The 18807-nt window shown below is 41.3% G+C and overlaps 4 protein-coding genes across 5 annotated transcripts; all 4 read left to right on the top strand.

The window, feature by feature from the left end:
• Positions 1-1926: 1926 nt before the first annotated feature.
• Positions 1927-2697, top strand: LOC130373545 (gamma-crystallin M1-like). The gene is made up of 3 exons (XM_056580125.1): positions 1927-1938; positions 2058-2309; positions 2425-2697. The coding sequence occupies exons 1-3, from the start codon at positions 1927-1929 to the stop codon at positions 2695-2697; spliced, it is 537 nt and encodes a 178-aa protein (XP_056436100.1).
• Positions 2698-7171: 4474 nt separating this feature from the next.
• LOC130373544 (gamma-crystallin M2-like) lies at positions 7172-8897 on the top strand. 2 transcript variants are annotated; one of them, XM_056580123.1, is made up of 3 exons: positions 7172-7189; positions 8297-8539; positions 8622-8897. In XM_056580123.1, exons 1-3 carry the CDS (start codon positions 7172-7174, stop codon positions 8895-8897), a joined length of 537 nt encoding a protein of 178 aa, XP_056436098.1. The 2 variants fall into 2 exon arrangements, with proteins under 2 accessions (XP_056436098.1, XP_056436099.1); XM_056580124.1 differs by lacking the exon at positions 7172-7189 and adding an exon at positions 8178-8192.
• Positions 8898-12659: 3762 nt separating this feature from the next.
• LOC130373780 (gamma-crystallin M1-like) lies at positions 12660-13627 on the top strand. Its single transcript, XM_056580412.1, has 3 exons — positions 12660-12701; positions 12968-13219; positions 13352-13627. The coding sequence occupies exons 1-3, from the start codon at positions 12669-12671 to the stop codon at positions 13625-13627; spliced, it is 561 nt and encodes a 186-aa protein (XP_056436387.1). The 5' UTR covers positions 12660-12668.
• A 4025-nt stretch (positions 13628-17652) lies between these two features.
• Positions 17653-18437, top strand: LOC130373781 (gamma-crystallin M1-like). The gene is made up of 3 exons (XM_056580413.1): positions 17653-17685; positions 17798-18049; positions 18162-18437. Exons 1-3 carry the CDS (start codon positions 17656-17658, stop codon positions 18435-18437), a joined length of 558 nt encoding a protein of 185 aa, XP_056436388.1. The 5' UTR covers positions 17653-17655.
• Positions 18438-18807: the final 370 nt, after the last annotated feature.

An 18807-nucleotide genomic window follows, 5' to 3' on the forward strand; every position in this document is an offset into this window, starting at 1 on the left:
AAAAGACAGTGGCATTGTTACATTAGCGGTGCAATGTGTGAAATCCAACAATATTAATTAATGTAGGCAATTGTGTGATTGCACATAGATGGGGTGCATCTATCTTATAACCTTGAATGTATTGCTTAATTTATCTGAGCTTTAACTCCAACTAATTTAAGATTTAATAATAAAAAAGGAAATTCATTATTAACATTAATGTATTTCAATTAACAAGGCAAATATAACCTCAGATATTTGCCAACAACTAAATACATGGATCCTCGTAAACTAAATAAAATGAACACATATGAATCAAGAAGAATCGGGCCATCTTAAGGCCGCTGTCTGCTGTGGTTTTTTCTCTAGTAGGTGGGAACAGTATGAACGCTGTAGAAACTCTGTGGCAGCAATCGTGATGTAATACGGTGACGGAAAAGAAACGAGGCAAACAAACAATAAACTAACATAGACCAATAACATCAGCTGGGAAAACGATGAATCAAACAAATTAAATATGACTCATGTTGTAAACATCGGCAATAAATAATACAATTGAACCCAATGTCCGGACGAGTTTGGCTAGCCAAACTCGTGGTTACCAAAATAGGAAGTGAGGTTCAGGTTGTAGAAGTACATTCTGAACTAGTAGGGTCCCCAAACTTCATACATAGTAACCATACATAGTTTTTTTTAACAACTTCCACATTGGGGCGCAGCCATGACTTACAGCCAGTGAAATCAGCAGTGTTTCAAAATGACAGTTCACGTCTATATATCCATATGATGGAATCATCAGGAAGCCATATGTCGATGTTACTTTCAAGCACCGCCCTCCTAAGTTTAATTTGGTGAGACCTGAGGTGTGACTCTAAAACCCAGGTCTTTCAGTGGCAAGTTCTCAGGTAGAACTTTTAGTCCCTGTTGTATCATCTAAGCACTGCAGAGACCTGCTCGAGAACATCCTTAAAGCAACCCAGCAGTTTAAGATTAATTCTGTGGCATATGCCGCCAAATGCACAACTTCCTGCAATCGGTCCACGGTGTCATGTCGATGATTGAGTCACGTCCCACCGCGACTTGCGTCATCTAACAAACAAACCCATACACCTCACAGTGACTATATTGACTATATTGTACCCTGTCAAAATGACAATATTCCACAGCTCTTCATTAGCACGTCATATGTATGAGTGTTATATGCATTGGGGGAGCTGTTCAATAGGTAAGGCTTACTTTTGTCGCTTACTGAAAAAACCCGTTATTTACAATAAGAAATGTTTTAGCCAGTCTCTGTTTCAAACGTTCTGCTCTGCTTTGAATTAAAGTTGGGTTCTTTGTTGACATCAAAGTGCCTTTTCCGAATGGATCTCCGTCTGGGCAGCGTTTAATATTGATGGCCATGTCCCAGAGATGGTTAAGCCTCTCGGACACTTATATTTTATGCCACAGTGTATGTGTGTTCGTGAATGTGATTAGCTAAATCAGGTCAGTGGATTATTTTGATGTCAGAGAGAGGGTTACGCCTCTCGGATGCTTATAGTATGCCATTTAGTGTTGTGCATTTCCTATCGAACATCATCATTATAACACGCCAAGTTGACGTGGGTCATAACCATGGGGATAACACAACCCCAATCCTTCCTAGAACTCCCAGCCCAATCCACTTTTCTAAATATATCTTAGTGTCTGGATTCAAGCTTAAACACAGGGTTCACCTACACAACTCTTTTTCCAGAAGATCAATTTGGAGAATTTGACCCTGTTAGAACACGCGTAAGCCTCTGTATGGAATTCTATAGCATGTTGCTGGGTCAGTTGTTTGAACAATAGGGGCGTCATGCAGTGTTTGAGTCTATTCATGTATAAAAGTACCGGCTTGAAACAGATTAGGGTATCAGTTGACCAACCGATCCCTGAAGGACCTGAGAAACCAACACTGCAATCATGATGGGCAAGGTAAAATACACCAAATCATTTAAAAAATTGAAGCCGACTCAGATACTTCCTTTTAGAATCAATGAATAGCGGCAACATCCAAGCATGATCTGCTATGGTTGACAAATTATTTGTTTCAGATCACTTTCTACGAGGAGAGGAATTTCCAGGGTCGCTCCTATGAGTGCATGAGCGACTGTGCCGACATGTCCTCTCACATGAGCAGGAGCCAGTCCTGCAGGGTGGAGAGCGGCTGCTTCATGGTCTACGAGAGGAACAACTACATGGGAAACCAGTACTTCATGAGGAGGGGAGAGTACCGTGACATGAACCGCATGATGAGCATGGGAATGATGTTTGACAACATCAGGTCCTGCAGGATGATCCCCTATGTAAGAGAAGTCCCCAACGTTACACTGTTCAATTGAATTGAACATTTCAGCTGTTAGATGGATTGTGTTGTTGTTATAAGTCTACTGACATTATCTTTGAATCTCTGCAATACAGCACAGAGGCCAGTTCAGGATGAAGATCTACGAGAGGGAGAACTTCGGTGGTCAGTCCTATGATCTGATGGACGACTGTGACAACGTCCAGGATCGTTACCGCATGTCCGACTGCCAGTCCTGCAACGTGATGGACGGACACTGGCTGATGTACGAGCAGCCCCAGTACAGAGGCAGGATGATGTACATGAGGCCCGGAGAGTACAAGAGCTTCAGGGATATGATGAGCGGCCAGAGGTTCATGAGCATGAGGCGCATCACTGACATGTGTTAGTTTTATCATCAATAAAACATGATCTAATTTAAATGTTCCGGTTTGTTGTTTATTAATATAACTTAAATAGCACTTGCATACATAGCTGTACGACGGAGTATTAGGGCCACACATGAAGAAAAAAAATATTTTTGCCGTGACGAGATTAAAGTCGACACATCGACTAGTAAATTAACATGTCTGACAGGGCCTCCTCCTGAACAGACGAATTTTTCCGCACAACCTTTTCAGCATCCTTACACTAATCACCACACTGTGGCTCTGCGCTAAAACAGCGAGGATCTCTTTCTTGTTAAACTCGATTCTGAAATACAATTTTACCAAATTATCCACACAAGCCATTGGATTCAGTGCAGGCCCTGTGGAGCGGTTGCTATCTCTCCCAACTAATTTCAACTGTATCCTCGACATTTCGAGTTTAATGTCGACTTTAAAGTCGACAAATCGAGATTAAAGTCGACATAATATTTCAACTTTATTCTCGACATTTCAAGTTTAATGTCGACATGTTGACTTTAAAGAGTGCGCAGAGCCAACACTATTCCGCACAGAGTGACATGATACAGATATGAGGATGACAAATAAAAGCCAGTTGCTGTCGGGCGCCTTTACCGAGGCACGCCGTGCTTCCACTGCAACTACAGGTTGCTGCCGGTTTAGTTGCGCAATACTGTCGGCTCTGCGCTCTCGTTCATCACACCAAACATAGGCAAAGTGACCTCTGCGGATTGCCCCAACTAATAAATTGGGCTCCTTGACCCACTACAATTACCCTTACGCTGCATGTAAATCCAGCCAAGTCACTGCAATCACACACACACTTCACCTACAGGCATTAGTTCATCGTTTATTTCATACTGCAGTAAAAAAAAAACAAAAAAAAAAACATAATCAAAACATAAGATCTCCCCCCCGCCTCAACTTGTTATTAAATATGCTTAGTAAATAATTTTGATTTGATTAGCATTTTACAGACCGATACAATGGATAGGGCGTTTATACGGTCCACCACCGTTGCTTTTCTCCCCATAAAAAGCTACAGTCAGTGTTTAATGACGTTGATTTACCTTTGAGCATTAACGTTTGTATCAAGAAAGAACCAGTGACGCTCTTATTCCCGCACTCCTTGCTTGACCGCGATCTAGCATCTAGGATTGATTGCTCTTCTTTGGTTCCCCGGATGTTAACACTGAATTTTCATGCATTGAATTTTGCAGCTGAATTTGGCATGTTGAATTTGGGGAGGTTGAATTAGTTAACATTGAGAAAATAAAGCTGAAAATGATTTATTGAAAAAATAAGTTAAATTCAGAGGCAAAAAATTCAGATTCATTATTTAAATTCATAAATATTCAGTGCTTATAATTCAATGGCTTTTTATTTTCATTAATGGCCACGTTTAGACCTCCAAAATAAAAAACCTACACAACCAAATACACTGCAGCATTTGGGAAAATATTTGCACGTTAATATGCATTTACGGGGATGTGTCTATTCATGATATGGTGAATTATCGCCTACCTACCAACCACATCTGTATCATGTGTTGCTGAAACAGAGGCATGCATCACTTTAAACTGTGGTACATCATTTCCCTTTAATAGTTTACTCCACACCCATGAACCTCTCAGTTCATTTTTTTTTATGTCTAAATTTTAATCTGACTATGTAATATTTTTGGAGGAATGCGTAGAAAAATAAATCCTGCAAATGTGTGCCTCTTGAGTAGCACACTATAATTGAGAGTTTGGATTCTAGATAAGACTATGGACCGATACATGATAAAGTTGTTTTCCAGAATTATTTTATTGTACCCTGCTATTTGCTTTAAAGGGGACATATTATAAAAACAACGCTTTTCCTGGGACTTGTTTTGGGTCTCTGGTGCTCCCACACGCATGTAAACTTTGAAAAAAGTCTGTACACGATTTTTTGAGTGAGATATGCATTTCTGAAAGTACCCCGCCTACAGTTACCAAACGAGCGAGTCAGTTTCAGCGCACCCCCTACGTAGGAAGGGGGCACATTTGAATATTACCTCCCACTTCCCCACTCCCCTCCAATCAGAGCATAGCTACGATTTTGTGGACCAGCGGATGAGTATGGCGACACTTTAGTGCCATAATTCACTAATGTGATAAAAGATGTATTCAGGCGTATTATATTATTCCACACGCGTAGATATTAACTGCGAGCGCGCAAATGATCTCTGCACGCGCAAAAAACAGCCTCTCGCGCGCGCAAATTACCTCAGCGCGCGCAAAACAGCCTCTCGCACGCGCAAATTACCTCAGGTCGTGCAAAACCTCTCGCGAAAGATGTTTTTACGCTCTCGCTCGAATTTAATTTTGCCACTATGGGGGAGGGAACCAAGGCAGGGCGGGCTTTCCTATGATTGGCCGTTTCTGAAGCGCGATATTTGATTGACAGCCCTCCTCACATTCAATTCTGAATTGTACAGTAAATGGCTGAAACGATAGTTACTTATTGTAACTCTAGATTCTATGAGTATAGGCGCAGCCTTTTAAGGCTATCGCTATTGGGTTATCCCTAGGCGTGAGCCGTAGCACTGAAAAATTTGTAATCCCCGACCACCAACAGCGTGGGCCTCAATTACGTCCGCGTGCGGCGTGCCTCAACGACGTCCGCATTTCGCACATATAGTCGGGCGCCGGCGGACGTTCTGCTCCCAATAAACAGCTTTTCTTCAGCTATTTAAAGGACAATGAGGCCGACACTTAAAAGGCTGCGCCTATACTCATAGAATCTGGAGTTACAATACGTAACTATCGTTTCAGCCATTTACTGTACAATTCAGAATTGAATGAGAGGAGGGCTGAGGAGGGCTGTCAATCAAATATCGCGCTTCAGAAACGGCCAATCATAGGAAAGCCCGCCCTGCCTTGGTTCCCTCCCCCATAGTGCCAAAATTAAATTCGAGCGAGAGCGTAAAAACATCTTTCGCGAGAGGTTTTGCGTGCGCTGAGGTAATTTGCGCGCGCGAGAGGCTGTTTTGCGCGGGCTGAGGTAATTTGCGCGCGCGAGAGGCTGTTTTGCGCGCGCAGAGATCATTTGTGTGCTCGCAGTTAATAATACGCCCGAATGCATCTTTTATCACATTAGTGAGTTATGGCACTAATGTGTCGCCATAGATGAGCAGCTCCGGCGGGAGGAACCCGGCGGCAGCTCAGCTCCAGGAGTACAATCCCTTTCTCTACCGGCAGCACCACCGGAGCTGCCGGACTGCTGCCGAAGCTTTAGCGGCAGTCCAGAGGAGGAGAAAAGTCAGGCGAGCTACCCCCGCCAGACTTTTCAGCTCTCGGAGGACACCCACCGGAGCAGCCGGAAAGCTTCGGCGGCAGTTCAGCTCCCGGAGTACACCACCGGAGCTGCCGGATTGCCGCTTCGGCTGTGGCCGGACGACTTCGAGGGTGGCCGGACTGCCGCTTCTCCGGCGGTGCCGCCGAAGCTTCGGCAGCAGTCCGGCAGCTCCGGCGCGGGGAGCTCAGTGGCAGATCGGCATCTCAGCTCCCGGAGTACAATCCCTTTCCCCTCCATGTCGCGGTTCATGGACTTCAGAGTCAAGGCCAAAGTTCCTTTCCCCCAATTCTTCTCAACCATGGCCAAGATATCCCCCACTACGAGTCTTTACTTGTTGTTATAGTGCAAGAGACGTCAAACATAAAAACACATGCATAATATTATTATTATATTATATTATGTAGAGCTCCAGGAGTCCGCAAACACCTTCTCCTCCATGCTGACATCTGACAGCTCATTTGCATTAAAGCTACGGACACCAGAAACAGCGCATTTTGAAGGGACTGAAACCGATGGGAATAGCGGTAGGCGAGATTTTTTTTCCCAAAAGCTTTTTCCAGCAAACAGCTTCAAAAACATGTTTTCTGGAACTCAAATAATATGTTTACTTGTTCTGAAACAAGTAAACATATTATTGGTATACTGGTGGTATACATACTTTTGAATGTATTTGACTGTTCTGACTCTATAACACCAAAAATAATGATGTGGTTCATTAGACCTAACAAACAAAGCCAATGTCCATGGTGCAGGTAAAATATATAGATATTAAGATATATTATATTATTATTAGATGCAGCTTCTCATTTTCGTGTTTGTCACTGGCAGGAATCATATTTTAAAAACACAAAAGATCAACATGTAAAAGAGAAATGCGAATTAAAAGTATAAAAGAAATACTAATAAAAAAAAAATATATATATATATATATATATATATATATATATTCATTAAAATCATTATGTGTCGTGAGAGGAGTCAGGAGTTCACCCAGAGCTGGCTGTACGATGAGATCCTGGAGAACACACAGAGAGAGGGATGGTCATAGAACATTTTTATATTTCTATGACAAAATCACATGCAATATATATAAATATTCTGAATATTATTGTCAAGTTGTGAAACAACGTGAATAATTTGTGTCGTGAGAGGAATGGATAAGGAAGGTGAGGTTAAAGGATTAGGGAAACTGGGTGAAATTTTTTCCACCAGTACGTAGAAAGCCAAGTTCTGCTTGGAGACCACAAACATAATGGAAACAACAGCAGTCTTTTGACGCTGGAGCCATGTATGTGCATTGTTTGATTACAACACTGGCTTGGAGCTTATGGGAGGAATAACAGAGGCAGACAATAAAAAGTGTTTGCCAAGCTGGAAAGCAGGTGTTCTGTAGACCAGCTCAGCTTTTGTATTACTCTTTTAACATTCTCAATAAAGTTGCAAATGTAAATGTATTCAGCGGTTTTCCGATCTCGTTCCTTGTTAGACTAAATGTGTTGTACTTTCCACAACAAGCGCCCTATTCTGACTGCAGCTTCTCATGGTTGATGGTGATTATTGAAGCGGAAGCAAGTTGTGCAAATTTTCATGATATAATATTAATTTTTCATGTCAACTGTTATATCAACATCAACATTAAACTGATGTTGCAGGAACCAAACCATTGAAAACAAACCCTTCAGCATACTAAATAGTTCCTTTTTGATAGGTTGCTGCAAAATCAGTTTTCTTTGGCTCCAATGGACCAATGTTTATTTTATTTTACATTAACAATGCAACAATGCATACCAACTACAGATTGTATCATACAATTCTTAGGCAAATCAAAAAAGGCTAATGTTTTTTTAGATTTAAAACAATCTAGAAATGTTTAGATAGAATGTGTTTCCAAATAACCATTGTCCATTACATTGTGCTGCATGTTCATGTATTGTGTGCACCACCCAATAGATCTATTATTAGTTATTCTATGGCCATCAAGGCTACTGGACATGTGAACAACCCCATTTAGCCCTCTATATGCCCCTATACCATGCTGCGGTGTCAGGGGTTTAAACAATGCAGGGGTAGGGGGTTGCTCAGGTATAAAAGTAAGGGCTTTTAACAGAAACAACATCAGTGTACCAATAGCACAGATCGTAGCAACAACCACCGCCATCATGACCATGGGCAAGGTAAGCATTGTCACCACACTTTGAAATTTCTTAAATGAAGGTTAATATCAACTAATTCCAACAGTGATGTTGAACTTCTTACTATAAAAAACACTCCTTTACAGATCACGTTCTACGAGGAGAAGAATTTCCAAGGTCGCTCCTATGAGTGCATGAGCGACTGCTCCGACATGTCCTCCAACCTGAGCAGGTGCCACTCCTGCAGGGTGGAGAGCGGCTGCTTCATGGTGTACGACCGCACCAACTACATGGGAAACCAGTACTTCATGAAGAGGGGAGAGTACTCCGACTATATGAGCATGATGGGCATGAGGGACTGCATCAGGTCCTGCCGCATGATCCCCATGGTAAGAGAGAGTCCGTTCCTTCCATTTAAATTCTAATCATACTCATGAACCACATTCTAAGCTCTCTATTTAATCCCAACAGCACAGAGGCCAGTTCAGGATGAAGATCTACGAGAGGGAGAACTTCGGTGGTCAGTCCAATGAGATGATGGACGACTGTGACAACATCCAGGATCGTTACCGCATGTCCGACTGCCAGTCCTGCCACGTGATGGACGGACACTGGCTGATGTACGAGCAGCCCCACTACAAGGGCAGGATGATGTACATGAGGCCCGGAGAGTACAGGAGCTTCAGGGATATGGGCATGAGTGGCCAGAGGTTCATGAGCATGAGGCGTATCATGGATTCCATGTAAATCCTGATAAATGAAATGTAAATAAAGATACAAAATGATTAACTGGTAAAATTAAAAGCTGTTGCTTGATGTGAACTTTGTAATACACCTACATATTTGGCAAATACTATTTTAAAATCATAACATATTTAAAAAAAAAAAAAAAAAATCCTGCTTCAGGGTATAATCAAATCAAGTCAATGCTATTAATCACAGGTACCATCTCAAAGGGCCTAACATTCCATATATCTATGACACCCCCCTGACCCTAGCTCCCCAGAGGGCAAGAAAAAAATCCCTTAATTAGTAAGGAGTGGGGGATTTTAAATGGTTGGTTTATAAAAGTAATGTCTTTGGTGGCTGACTTCAATGTTAAGGCTTTCTTATATTCAGAATGTAATAATACATATTTTCATAGCCGTATTTGAAATAGCTACCCAAATAGAAAAAAATATTACATTTATGACAGATACGCACTGCATTAAGATTCTCTTAAGCCCTCCACACACCAAAGCTCAAGTGGAACTTTCTTGCATTCTTGTTTCCCACAGAAGGCATAAATCCCACGTGGACTCACTTATCTAGGTCATTATAATTGATCAGCTAAAAAAAAATTGTTGAAAAACATCAGGTGGGTGCAAAAAAAATAGGAGGGGTGGTGCTTAATGATTAACGTGTGAATACAACGTCAACACATTTTGAGTTTGCATTATATACATGTGCTCTATACTTGAGTTTTGGTTTGTTGAGGCCTTAGATTACAACTGAGGCTAATTAAAGACACTTCATTCCAAATCGATTTACAACGCTTCATACACACATTCACGGCGGAGTCATCCATGAAAAGGTAACAGACTCTTCAAGAGGCAGAAACCCCGCAAGGCAGCTGGACCGGACTCTGTCTCCCCCTCCACCCTCAAGCACTGTACAGATCAACTGTCTCCAGTAATAACAGACATTTTTAACACCTCACTGGAGACATGCCATGTACCAGCCTGTTTTAAATCCTCCACCATCATCCCCATCCCCAAAAAAATAAGGCCCAAAGAACTCAAAGACTACAGACCAGTCGCCTTGACCTCTGTGGTCATGAAGTCCTTTGAGTGCCTTGTCCTGTCGCACCTCAAATCCATCACGGACCCTCTCCTGGACCCCATGCAGATCGCCTACAGAGCCAACAGGTCTGTGGACGATGCTGTAAACATGGCCCTCCACTTCATCCTCCAGCACCTGGACTCAGCAGGAACCTACGCCAGGATCCTGTTTGTGGATTACAGCTCTGCATTCAACACCATCAACCCCACTTTGCTACAGGACAAGCTCTCCCAGCTGCACGTGCCCGACTCCACCTGCCGGTGGATCACTGACTTCCTGTCTGACAGGAAGCAGCATGTGAAGCTGGGGAAGCACGTCTCCAACAGCCTGACCATCAGCACCGGATCCCCTCAGGGCTGCGTTCTTTCTCCCCTGCTCTTCTCCCTAGTGTACACCAACAGCTGTACCTCCAGTCACCAGTCGGTCAAGCTCTTGAAGTTTGCAGATGATACCACGCTCATCGGGCTCATCTCTGGTGGAGATGAGTCTGCCTACAGGTGGGAGATTGACCACCTGGTGACTTGGTGTGGCCAAAACAACCTAGAGCTCAATGCTCTAAAGACAGTGGAGATGGTTGTGGACTTCAGGAGGAACGCAGCCCCACCCTCCCCCATCACCTTGTGTGACTCCCCAACAACGGCCCCGGACCCCCACCAACACTGACACGCACACTACCCCCCCTTCCCCCATCAACACCCACAGTCATCTGCCTATGATGACAACAAGTTTTGCACTACTTTCACCATCACGCACAATTGTACGTATATTATTTTCTTTTCTTTTCTTTTCTTTTCTTTTCTTTTCTTTTCTTTTCTTTTCTTTTCTTTTCTTTTCTTTTCTTATTACGGTGCATATGTATATGTATATAGAGTATCTCTAATTATTTATTTAAATTTTTAAATGTACTATATTTTTTATTTACTCTTATCTTTTTCAGTACTTATTATTCAATACTTGCTTATTGTTTATTGTTTACTGTTTATTGTTTGTTAAGATCGTGCGCAACGAATACGAATACCAAGACAAATTCCTCATATGTGTAAATGTATTTGGCAATAAACCTTTTCTGATTCTGATTCTGAAAGCCAGCTCGTCAGGAACAGTTAAGGTTAGGTGTCTTCCTCAGGGACTGCTCAACACTCAAACTATCAACCCTCCGGTTACAAGTAAACCCGCTCTACCCCCTGAGCTAAGCCAACCCTTTAATTGGTTGATTGTGATAAAGATTTTCTATTTTCTTCTATTCCTCTTTTGACTGCATAAAAGCAAATGTTGCTATTGGTGGATATTTTGTAATGATAAAAGGTTTCTTGTCATGTACAAATGTAATATGTTATAAGCAACAGATTTATATATTCCATTGCAATTGCACAAGCGATAATACTACACAATAAATAATAAAATTGTATTTTAATGTCATTTATTATCGCATGTTCATTTAAACAATTACTTATTTATTGAGGCTGAGAGCAATCAAAGTATGACAGCATAAGCGTAGTAAAGTACACAATAGTTCAGCAACCACATCAACATTAGAGCAAATAAACATAAAATGCTTGTCTATCTAAGACACTGGTCTTCACAGTGGAGGTAGTGCTACTAGACGGTGTTAGAACAATATGTAATCTTAAAAAAGAAAGGTAATCACCTGATTTAGTGTAATTATTGTAAATTGTTCTTATTAAATCGTATGGCGACAATACCCAGCTTCTGTTAATTCTGCCAGGGTGCAGTGTCAAAAACATCACCTTTGAATCTAGTCTGCTGATTCTTTCCATAAATAGCTTATGAAAATTTAGGTGTTTCAAAAGTAAACTACTTATAGAAGATTGGTATTTGTGAGTACCCCAAAACTAAATGAAACCATGATAAAAAAGAATTTCTTGTAAGACTCTTCTTGAAAGCAAAGTATTTGTTTTAATGGAGCATTATCAGATGACCAAACATCTTCAGGTAAAAAAAAGCGTCTAAATGAATCTCATCCCATTGTGGGCAGTCAACATTGCAAAGATTATTAGGTCTGATATTAGCAAACCTTAGGTAAAGGGAGTGACTGTGGAGTGTTTTGGATGGGCCGGGGTGGGGAGGCAAAGTTAATGGGGGGAAGTGGGAATGCAAGACAATTTAAGGAATTAACACAATAAAGAAGTCAGGCCAGGGATAACATGGCGATAGTATCAAACGTCTTGTATAAAGTGATGATACAAAGGCTAATGACCAAACCTCTTTCAATTGGAGTGAGGAAGGAAGCTACCTCTAGGTAAACGTTATAAACTTAGACATTAAACTGTATAAATAAATAATCTGTACCTACTAATGAAATAAGTTTTTTATTTATTTGTAATATTATATCACAAATTATATCATATTAAATATAATTTTCCCATGAAAGAGCATGCATGTTTGTACCTCTTAATTTGGGAATAATCACAATTGAGTGACAAATTGTCCTTCACGTATAAATACACTTATTATCCTTCATATATGAATAGTATTTGTTTGTCAGTGAAATGGCTTTCTAAAGAGAAAGACAACAGAGATGCCAGAAACATGCAGGGGGATCCCCTCAGCATCAAAAGGATTGTGTAGCTGAGTAAGGACTTTCTGACAGGAAGGGCCTCTGGTTGTTTAGGCTTGACATCATATAAAAGGACCTTGGTATAACAGATTGAAAGGCAGTTCACCAGTAACAGCAACATGACCACCACTGACAGAAACATGATGGGCAAGGTACGGCTGATTTGTAAACGTATTTAGATACATGGATAACATATTGCAGTTTCCATTTCTGCAGAGGTTTACAAAGGGGTTTTATTTCAGAGAGCATGCAAACATGGATGCCATGTATCAAATAGAGGACTAGGGCCACACTGAACCGCCACAGACAATGAGGGACAGTATGCAAACCAAGGATAACTATTCTACAATACAGGACATTTTTCTGTGTTCTACCTTTCTGTCATAAGTAATATGTGCTAATTATTCTACTCTTTCAGATCACCTTCTACGAGGAGAAGAACTTCCAGGGTCGCTCCTATGAGTGCATGAGCGACTGCTCCGACATGTCCTCCCACATGAGCAGGTGCCAGTCCTGCAGGGTGGAGAGCGGCTGCTTCATGCTCTATGAGAAGAACAACTACATGGGCCAGCAGTTCTTCATGAGGGGGGGAGAGTACAACGACATGCACCGCATGCAGAGCATGGGAATGATGTTTGACAACATCAGGTCCTGCAGAATGATCCCCTTTGTAAGAGAACTCACCAACAATTTCTCAACAATTTTATTCTCAAAATTTCAATTTATTTTCATCTACTGTTAAGTTGACTGTGTAATGGTTATTAGTCTGTTTACACCATTTCTCTGAATCTCTGCAATACAGCACAGAGGCCAGTTCAGGATGAAGATCTACGAGAGGGAGAACTTTGGTGGTCAGTCTAATGAGATGATGGACGACTGTGACAACATCCAGGATCGTTACCGCATGTCTGACTGCCAGTCCTGCCACGTGATGGACGGACACTGGCTGATGTACGAGCAGCCCCAGTACAGAGGCAGGATGATGTACATGAGGCCCGGAGAGTACAGGAGCTTCAGGGATATGGGCATGAGCGGCCAGAGGTTCATGAGCATGAGGCGTATCACTGACATGTGTTAGTTGATCATCAATAAAACATGATCTAACTTGAACTTCCTATTTTCTCACTGGTTATTTGAATTTACATAACAACTGAATATACAGAAGAAAACTGATTATTTTGGAATTGGCAGTGGTTTAGGTAGTTGGGTATAGGCCTATGAGGTATTTGTTAGGGAAACGTTTGTGTTTAACCTCTGAGTTATTTTCTTAACGTAACTCTTATTCAGGTTACATTGAAGTGACGATTGCCGGTCAATGCTGAACTTGGGTAGGCCCCTGCCTTAAGTTGAATGTTTTTACTGAAGGAACTTGAAAGTACTGAGGAAAAACAAAGAACCAAACTCCACAACACCATTGTGAACACAGTAATCCAACTTAGGTGCGGTGTGTTAGGTGTGTTATCGCACCGGTTCCAGTCAAATTCTGCTGTGGTTTCAATTGAGAACACTTGCAGTGGGGAGCTTATGGAGACAAAGTTAATAGGAATTATTTCTAACCCTCTTTCATTGCTTTACTTCATACCATCGCTCAAGCACTTTCCTCTCCTTTATGCCAATTTCTAAACAAGGTGACTGCTCTTCGTCTCTTTCACCTCCATCCACCTTTTAAAATATAAAATATTATACTAGAGCCTCTTCTTCAGCTCCTGCTAGTGCAGTGTGTTCTGTACTTCCTCTAACATCCTTTTGATATCAGGCTGAGGCTAGCCAAGATTACAGTCAACATCAATGATGTACGATACAGGTCAGTTCACCTGGGCCGACCAATACATACGATCAATAATCAACACATGAATAATGATCCCTGTCTGCACCTTCAGATCTTCCACCTTTTCCTCAGCTCCTGATAAAACAGAGACTCTGGAGAAATCTATACTTCCTGTCAAATGTCCTCAAATATGACCTTGATGTCAGGCTGGGGCTAGCCAAGAAGATGTGTGGCGCTAGATACAAAATAGGTCCCATTTCACTATGTACCCGCTTGGGGGATAGTAACATAGTAAAGGGTGGACACTGATTGAAATGAACTTTTTCCATTTCCTCATTAGACCACACAATATTACAGTAAATCAAACATTATTATTACGTCATTGGACCACACATAGTGCCTACATCAGTTCTGGTAAGTTTGTGCTTCTACATATAGAGTGGTCAAGACAAAAGCGTTTTGTGGGACTGAGATGAATAAGAAACTAAAGGTGTGGCTTCTTTACCATTCAGCCTATACCAACATAGACAGAGGATAGACCTGGGTAAATCAGACTCTATAGGCGTGAGATGCTTCATGAACCACCTCCAGAGTCCATTTCCATATACCTTGAATCTCTGAATAAAACACTATTAAACCTTTACCAATCTGTTGAGTCATACCTAGCCCCGAATCAACGATACCAGAGGCATCAAGATTACGCTTCATCTAAACACATTAGTGCATTAACCTTCACTTCCTGTTTCGTTCTGGTTCAGCTTTAGAGACTGTGTTTGTTGTAATTAGGCTATTATGATGATTTAGATTTAAACTATCAGAGCTAGACAACTTCTTACTATTTTTTCTCTATTTTGGCTAATACAGAGCAGAAACAACCCAACAAACGGGCTTCTCAGAAGCACATACATAGCAGGGGAATTGGTTGGGTAAAATAAATAATTTGGCTCTGCAGGCTGACATCTGTAGCCCGGTCGATGGCCGGGCTACAGAGCCCGTGATCGGGCTTTGCAGCCCAGCCGAGGACCGGGGTCGGGCGGCCCGCGGTCGGGGAGCTGCCGGGCTCATGTCGTATGATATCCAGATCTTCCGAGAGTCCGCGGCCGGGCTTCGAAGCCCGCGGCCGGGCTGCAGAGTATAATTACAGTTTTTCTCAGTTGCTTTGGTATATTTCTCAGATCAGAATTAAAATTTGCAAACCAGTAAGTGCATTTCTCAAAACAATGCGTTCAAATAGCAAAACACCATGGATTACCTGCAAAAGCCAGTCTCTAGCTCAAAATCCTTAGTTCATCTCTCAAAAGTAAATATCTGTTTCAATGAACATGTCAGTGCCATCAGAATGACAAGTCCTTGTGTCATTGTCTACGGATAAGACAGTCAAATTGCTTAGTCATGTTGTCAATATAATAGCGTACTCTGGAGGGATGTTCTGATGTAAACTATGGCTAAAGTTTTGAAGACAATTATTGTAAATTGTAAGTTACAACTTAGTGCATGTGGGAGATTGATTGCAAGAGACTGGACAAGATTCACATTTACGCTTTGACTGTTTGTACTATAATTTGTTGACAGAACATGTCATTGCTAGAAATGTGAACATAGGAAAATCTCCTTAGGGTAAACTGTACATCCATTGCTGTAGGAATTACAGTGCAGTCATCCTACAACTCCTGATGTTCCTGTCTGTTGGGCCACAAATTCTCAGACAATGTAACATTGTGTTGTGCTCCAGCTATATATATACTTGCCAGTTCATGGTTCAGGAGATGCACCTTTGAGCTATTCCAGTACTGGTTGATCGTTGGTTGATCTAACACTTCACACATTTCCCTTCTTTAGAGAAAGTCAAGATTCATCTGGTAGCAATTGACCAATTCAGGACAGATTTAGAAAAAAGACCAGAAAAAAGAGTCTAATGCCAGTGTGTAGAAATGTATAGAAATATGCTTGACATATTATGACAACTTGTTCAACCATTTTGCATGTAAAGACTTATGCAATGAACTAATACCTAAATGTTGTGGGGGTGAGACTATTCCATAGAGACCATTACAATACATTTTGATCAACATGACATAAGCAATTGATAATGTAGGAAAGAGCAGAGAATTGTGCATAATCATGTGCATGGATGTACCAAAGCATTTGCAACGTGTTCAAATAAATGTGAAACAGTTTTTTTCATGTGCACAAGTGACACACTGATGTGAAGATTGAACAGGTAGTTTTGAGAATTTCAATTCTGATCTGAGAAATGAATCAAAGCGACTGAGAAAAACTGTAATAAAATAATTAATAGTTAATTACAGAGAAAACACTTACATTTGTGTTTTTCCAATCCTGTCGCATCTTTTTGCCCTCCATCTTGTCTAGGATATTTCTTGATTTTCCGTTTTTTCGCAAGGTATTGTGGGAGCAAGTCAGAACTAAAGCGCTTTGAGTGTGCCCATCGAAAATCTCAATTTTGAGGGGATGTTAGCCCTCCCCCTTACCCCTTAAGCTACCTTTAAACTGGTATTGGGACATGGCTCCACGGCGCGTGAACGCGCAACAGCGAGGGGTAGGGCTGAGATTTTCCTTGGAGCAAATTAATGAGATTCGGCCTATAAGTAGGGCTGAAATGATCAGCAGTGATTTTGTTCACAAAATGATGAAATCATACAGGGAAAAAATGTCATTTCAAAATGTCAATGAAGTCCAAATAAACTGTCTTTTTTTACATATTTCAGATCAGTTCGATCAGAAGAATATCAGCATATAGTCACTATTCAGTTAGCATAGCTAAATTGTTCTTTATTTTGATTTTATTAAAAATAATATAAAATTCAACTCTTTACAAAGTTAAATATTCTTTGTGAAACATTGCTGCAATGTGTGATAGATAGATAGATAGATAGATAGATAGATAGATAGATAGATAGATAGATAGATAGATAGATAGATAGATAGATAGAGAGAGAGAGAGAGAGAGAGAGAGAGAGAGAGAGAGAGAGAGAGAGAGAGAGAGAGAGAGAGAGAGAGAGAGAGATAGATAGATAGATAGATAGATAGATAGATAGATAGATACTATCGAACAGCACAAGACAATAGATTGCCATTGGCTCAATGACGACTGTTAAAATGCATTGTGTTATCTGATGAAAGGGATCAGGAAAAAATCGAGTCTTCGAGAGACCAGTCACATGACAGGGTCACACAGCCCTATACAGGCCTCTATACTGTTGCTGGCTAAGGGCTTTTCACAATGGGGGCCACAAATTCTTTGTAGGTATTGGCAAGTATAAAAGTAAGGGTAAAACCAAACCAGACAGCAGCAACACCAGTACCACAGCTCAAGTATGACCACCACCGGCATGAACATGGGCAAGGTAAGCAACTAAAAAAAATGAAATAATACATTCATTGTAGAGCATTGCAAATATCTAAGCTTTATCTTTGAATGTCAATTTAACAATATTGAAAACATCTATATTTTTTCAGATCACCTTCTACGAGGAGAAGAACTTCCAGGGTCGCTCCTATGAGTGCATGAGCGACTGCTCCGACATGTCCTCCTACATGAGCAGGTGCCAGTCCTGCAGGGTGGATAGCGGCTGCTTCATGGTCTACGAGAAGAACAACTACATGGGCCAGCAGTTCTTCATGAGGAGGGGAGAGTACAACGACATGCACCGCATGCAGAGCATGGGAATGATGTTTGACAACATCAGGTCCTGCAGGATGATCCCCTTCGTAAGATAACTCAACAATTAATTTATTTTCACCTACTTACACATTGTTTTTCATTGACTGTGTATTGGTTATTAGTCTGCTTACACTGTTTCTCTGAATCTCTGCATTACAGCACAGAGGCCAGTTCAGGATGAAGATCTACGAGAGGGAGAACTTCGGTGGTCAGTCCAATGAGATGATGGACGACTGTGACAACATCCAGGAGCGTTACCGCATGTCCGACTGCCAGTCCTGCAACGTGATGGACGGCCACTGGCTGATGTACGAGCAGCCCCACTACAAGGGCAGGATGATGTACATGAGGCCCGGAGAGTACAGGAGCTTCAGGGATATGGGCATGAGTGGCCAGAGGTTCATGAGCATGAGGCGTATCACTGACATGTGTTAGAAATGTAACATCTGTAATTAAAATCGAATTTAATTCAAAGCCATGAATCTGCATATTTGTTTTCAGATGCACAAAGCAGTTTGAGTGTAAGTGAAACAACAAATATTTTGAAAATTGAAATGAGCTTATAGTAAAATATTACACATAATTAGAAAATAACTATGAAGGATCCACGAGTCCAGCCCCTCCTAGCCCTTCACTAGGGGGCTTCATGTGGCTTGATACCACCAGACCACTTCACAAATGCATATAAGTCTAAAACCTCTCAGCTAATTTTCATAATCCAAGAGGTGTTATAAACTGGTGCAGGCCAAAATGCCAATGCAAACAATTGGAAAGACCTACAACCAATCGGAGCCGCCAAATGGAT

This window comes from Gadus chalcogrammus, chromosome 20, assembly GCF_026213295.1.
Source record: "Gadus chalcogrammus isolate NIFS_2021 chromosome 20, NIFS_Gcha_1.0, whole genome shotgun sequence".
Taxonomy (NCBI): domain Eukaryota; kingdom Metazoa; phylum Chordata; class Actinopteri; order Gadiformes; family Gadidae; genus Gadus; species Gadus chalcogrammus.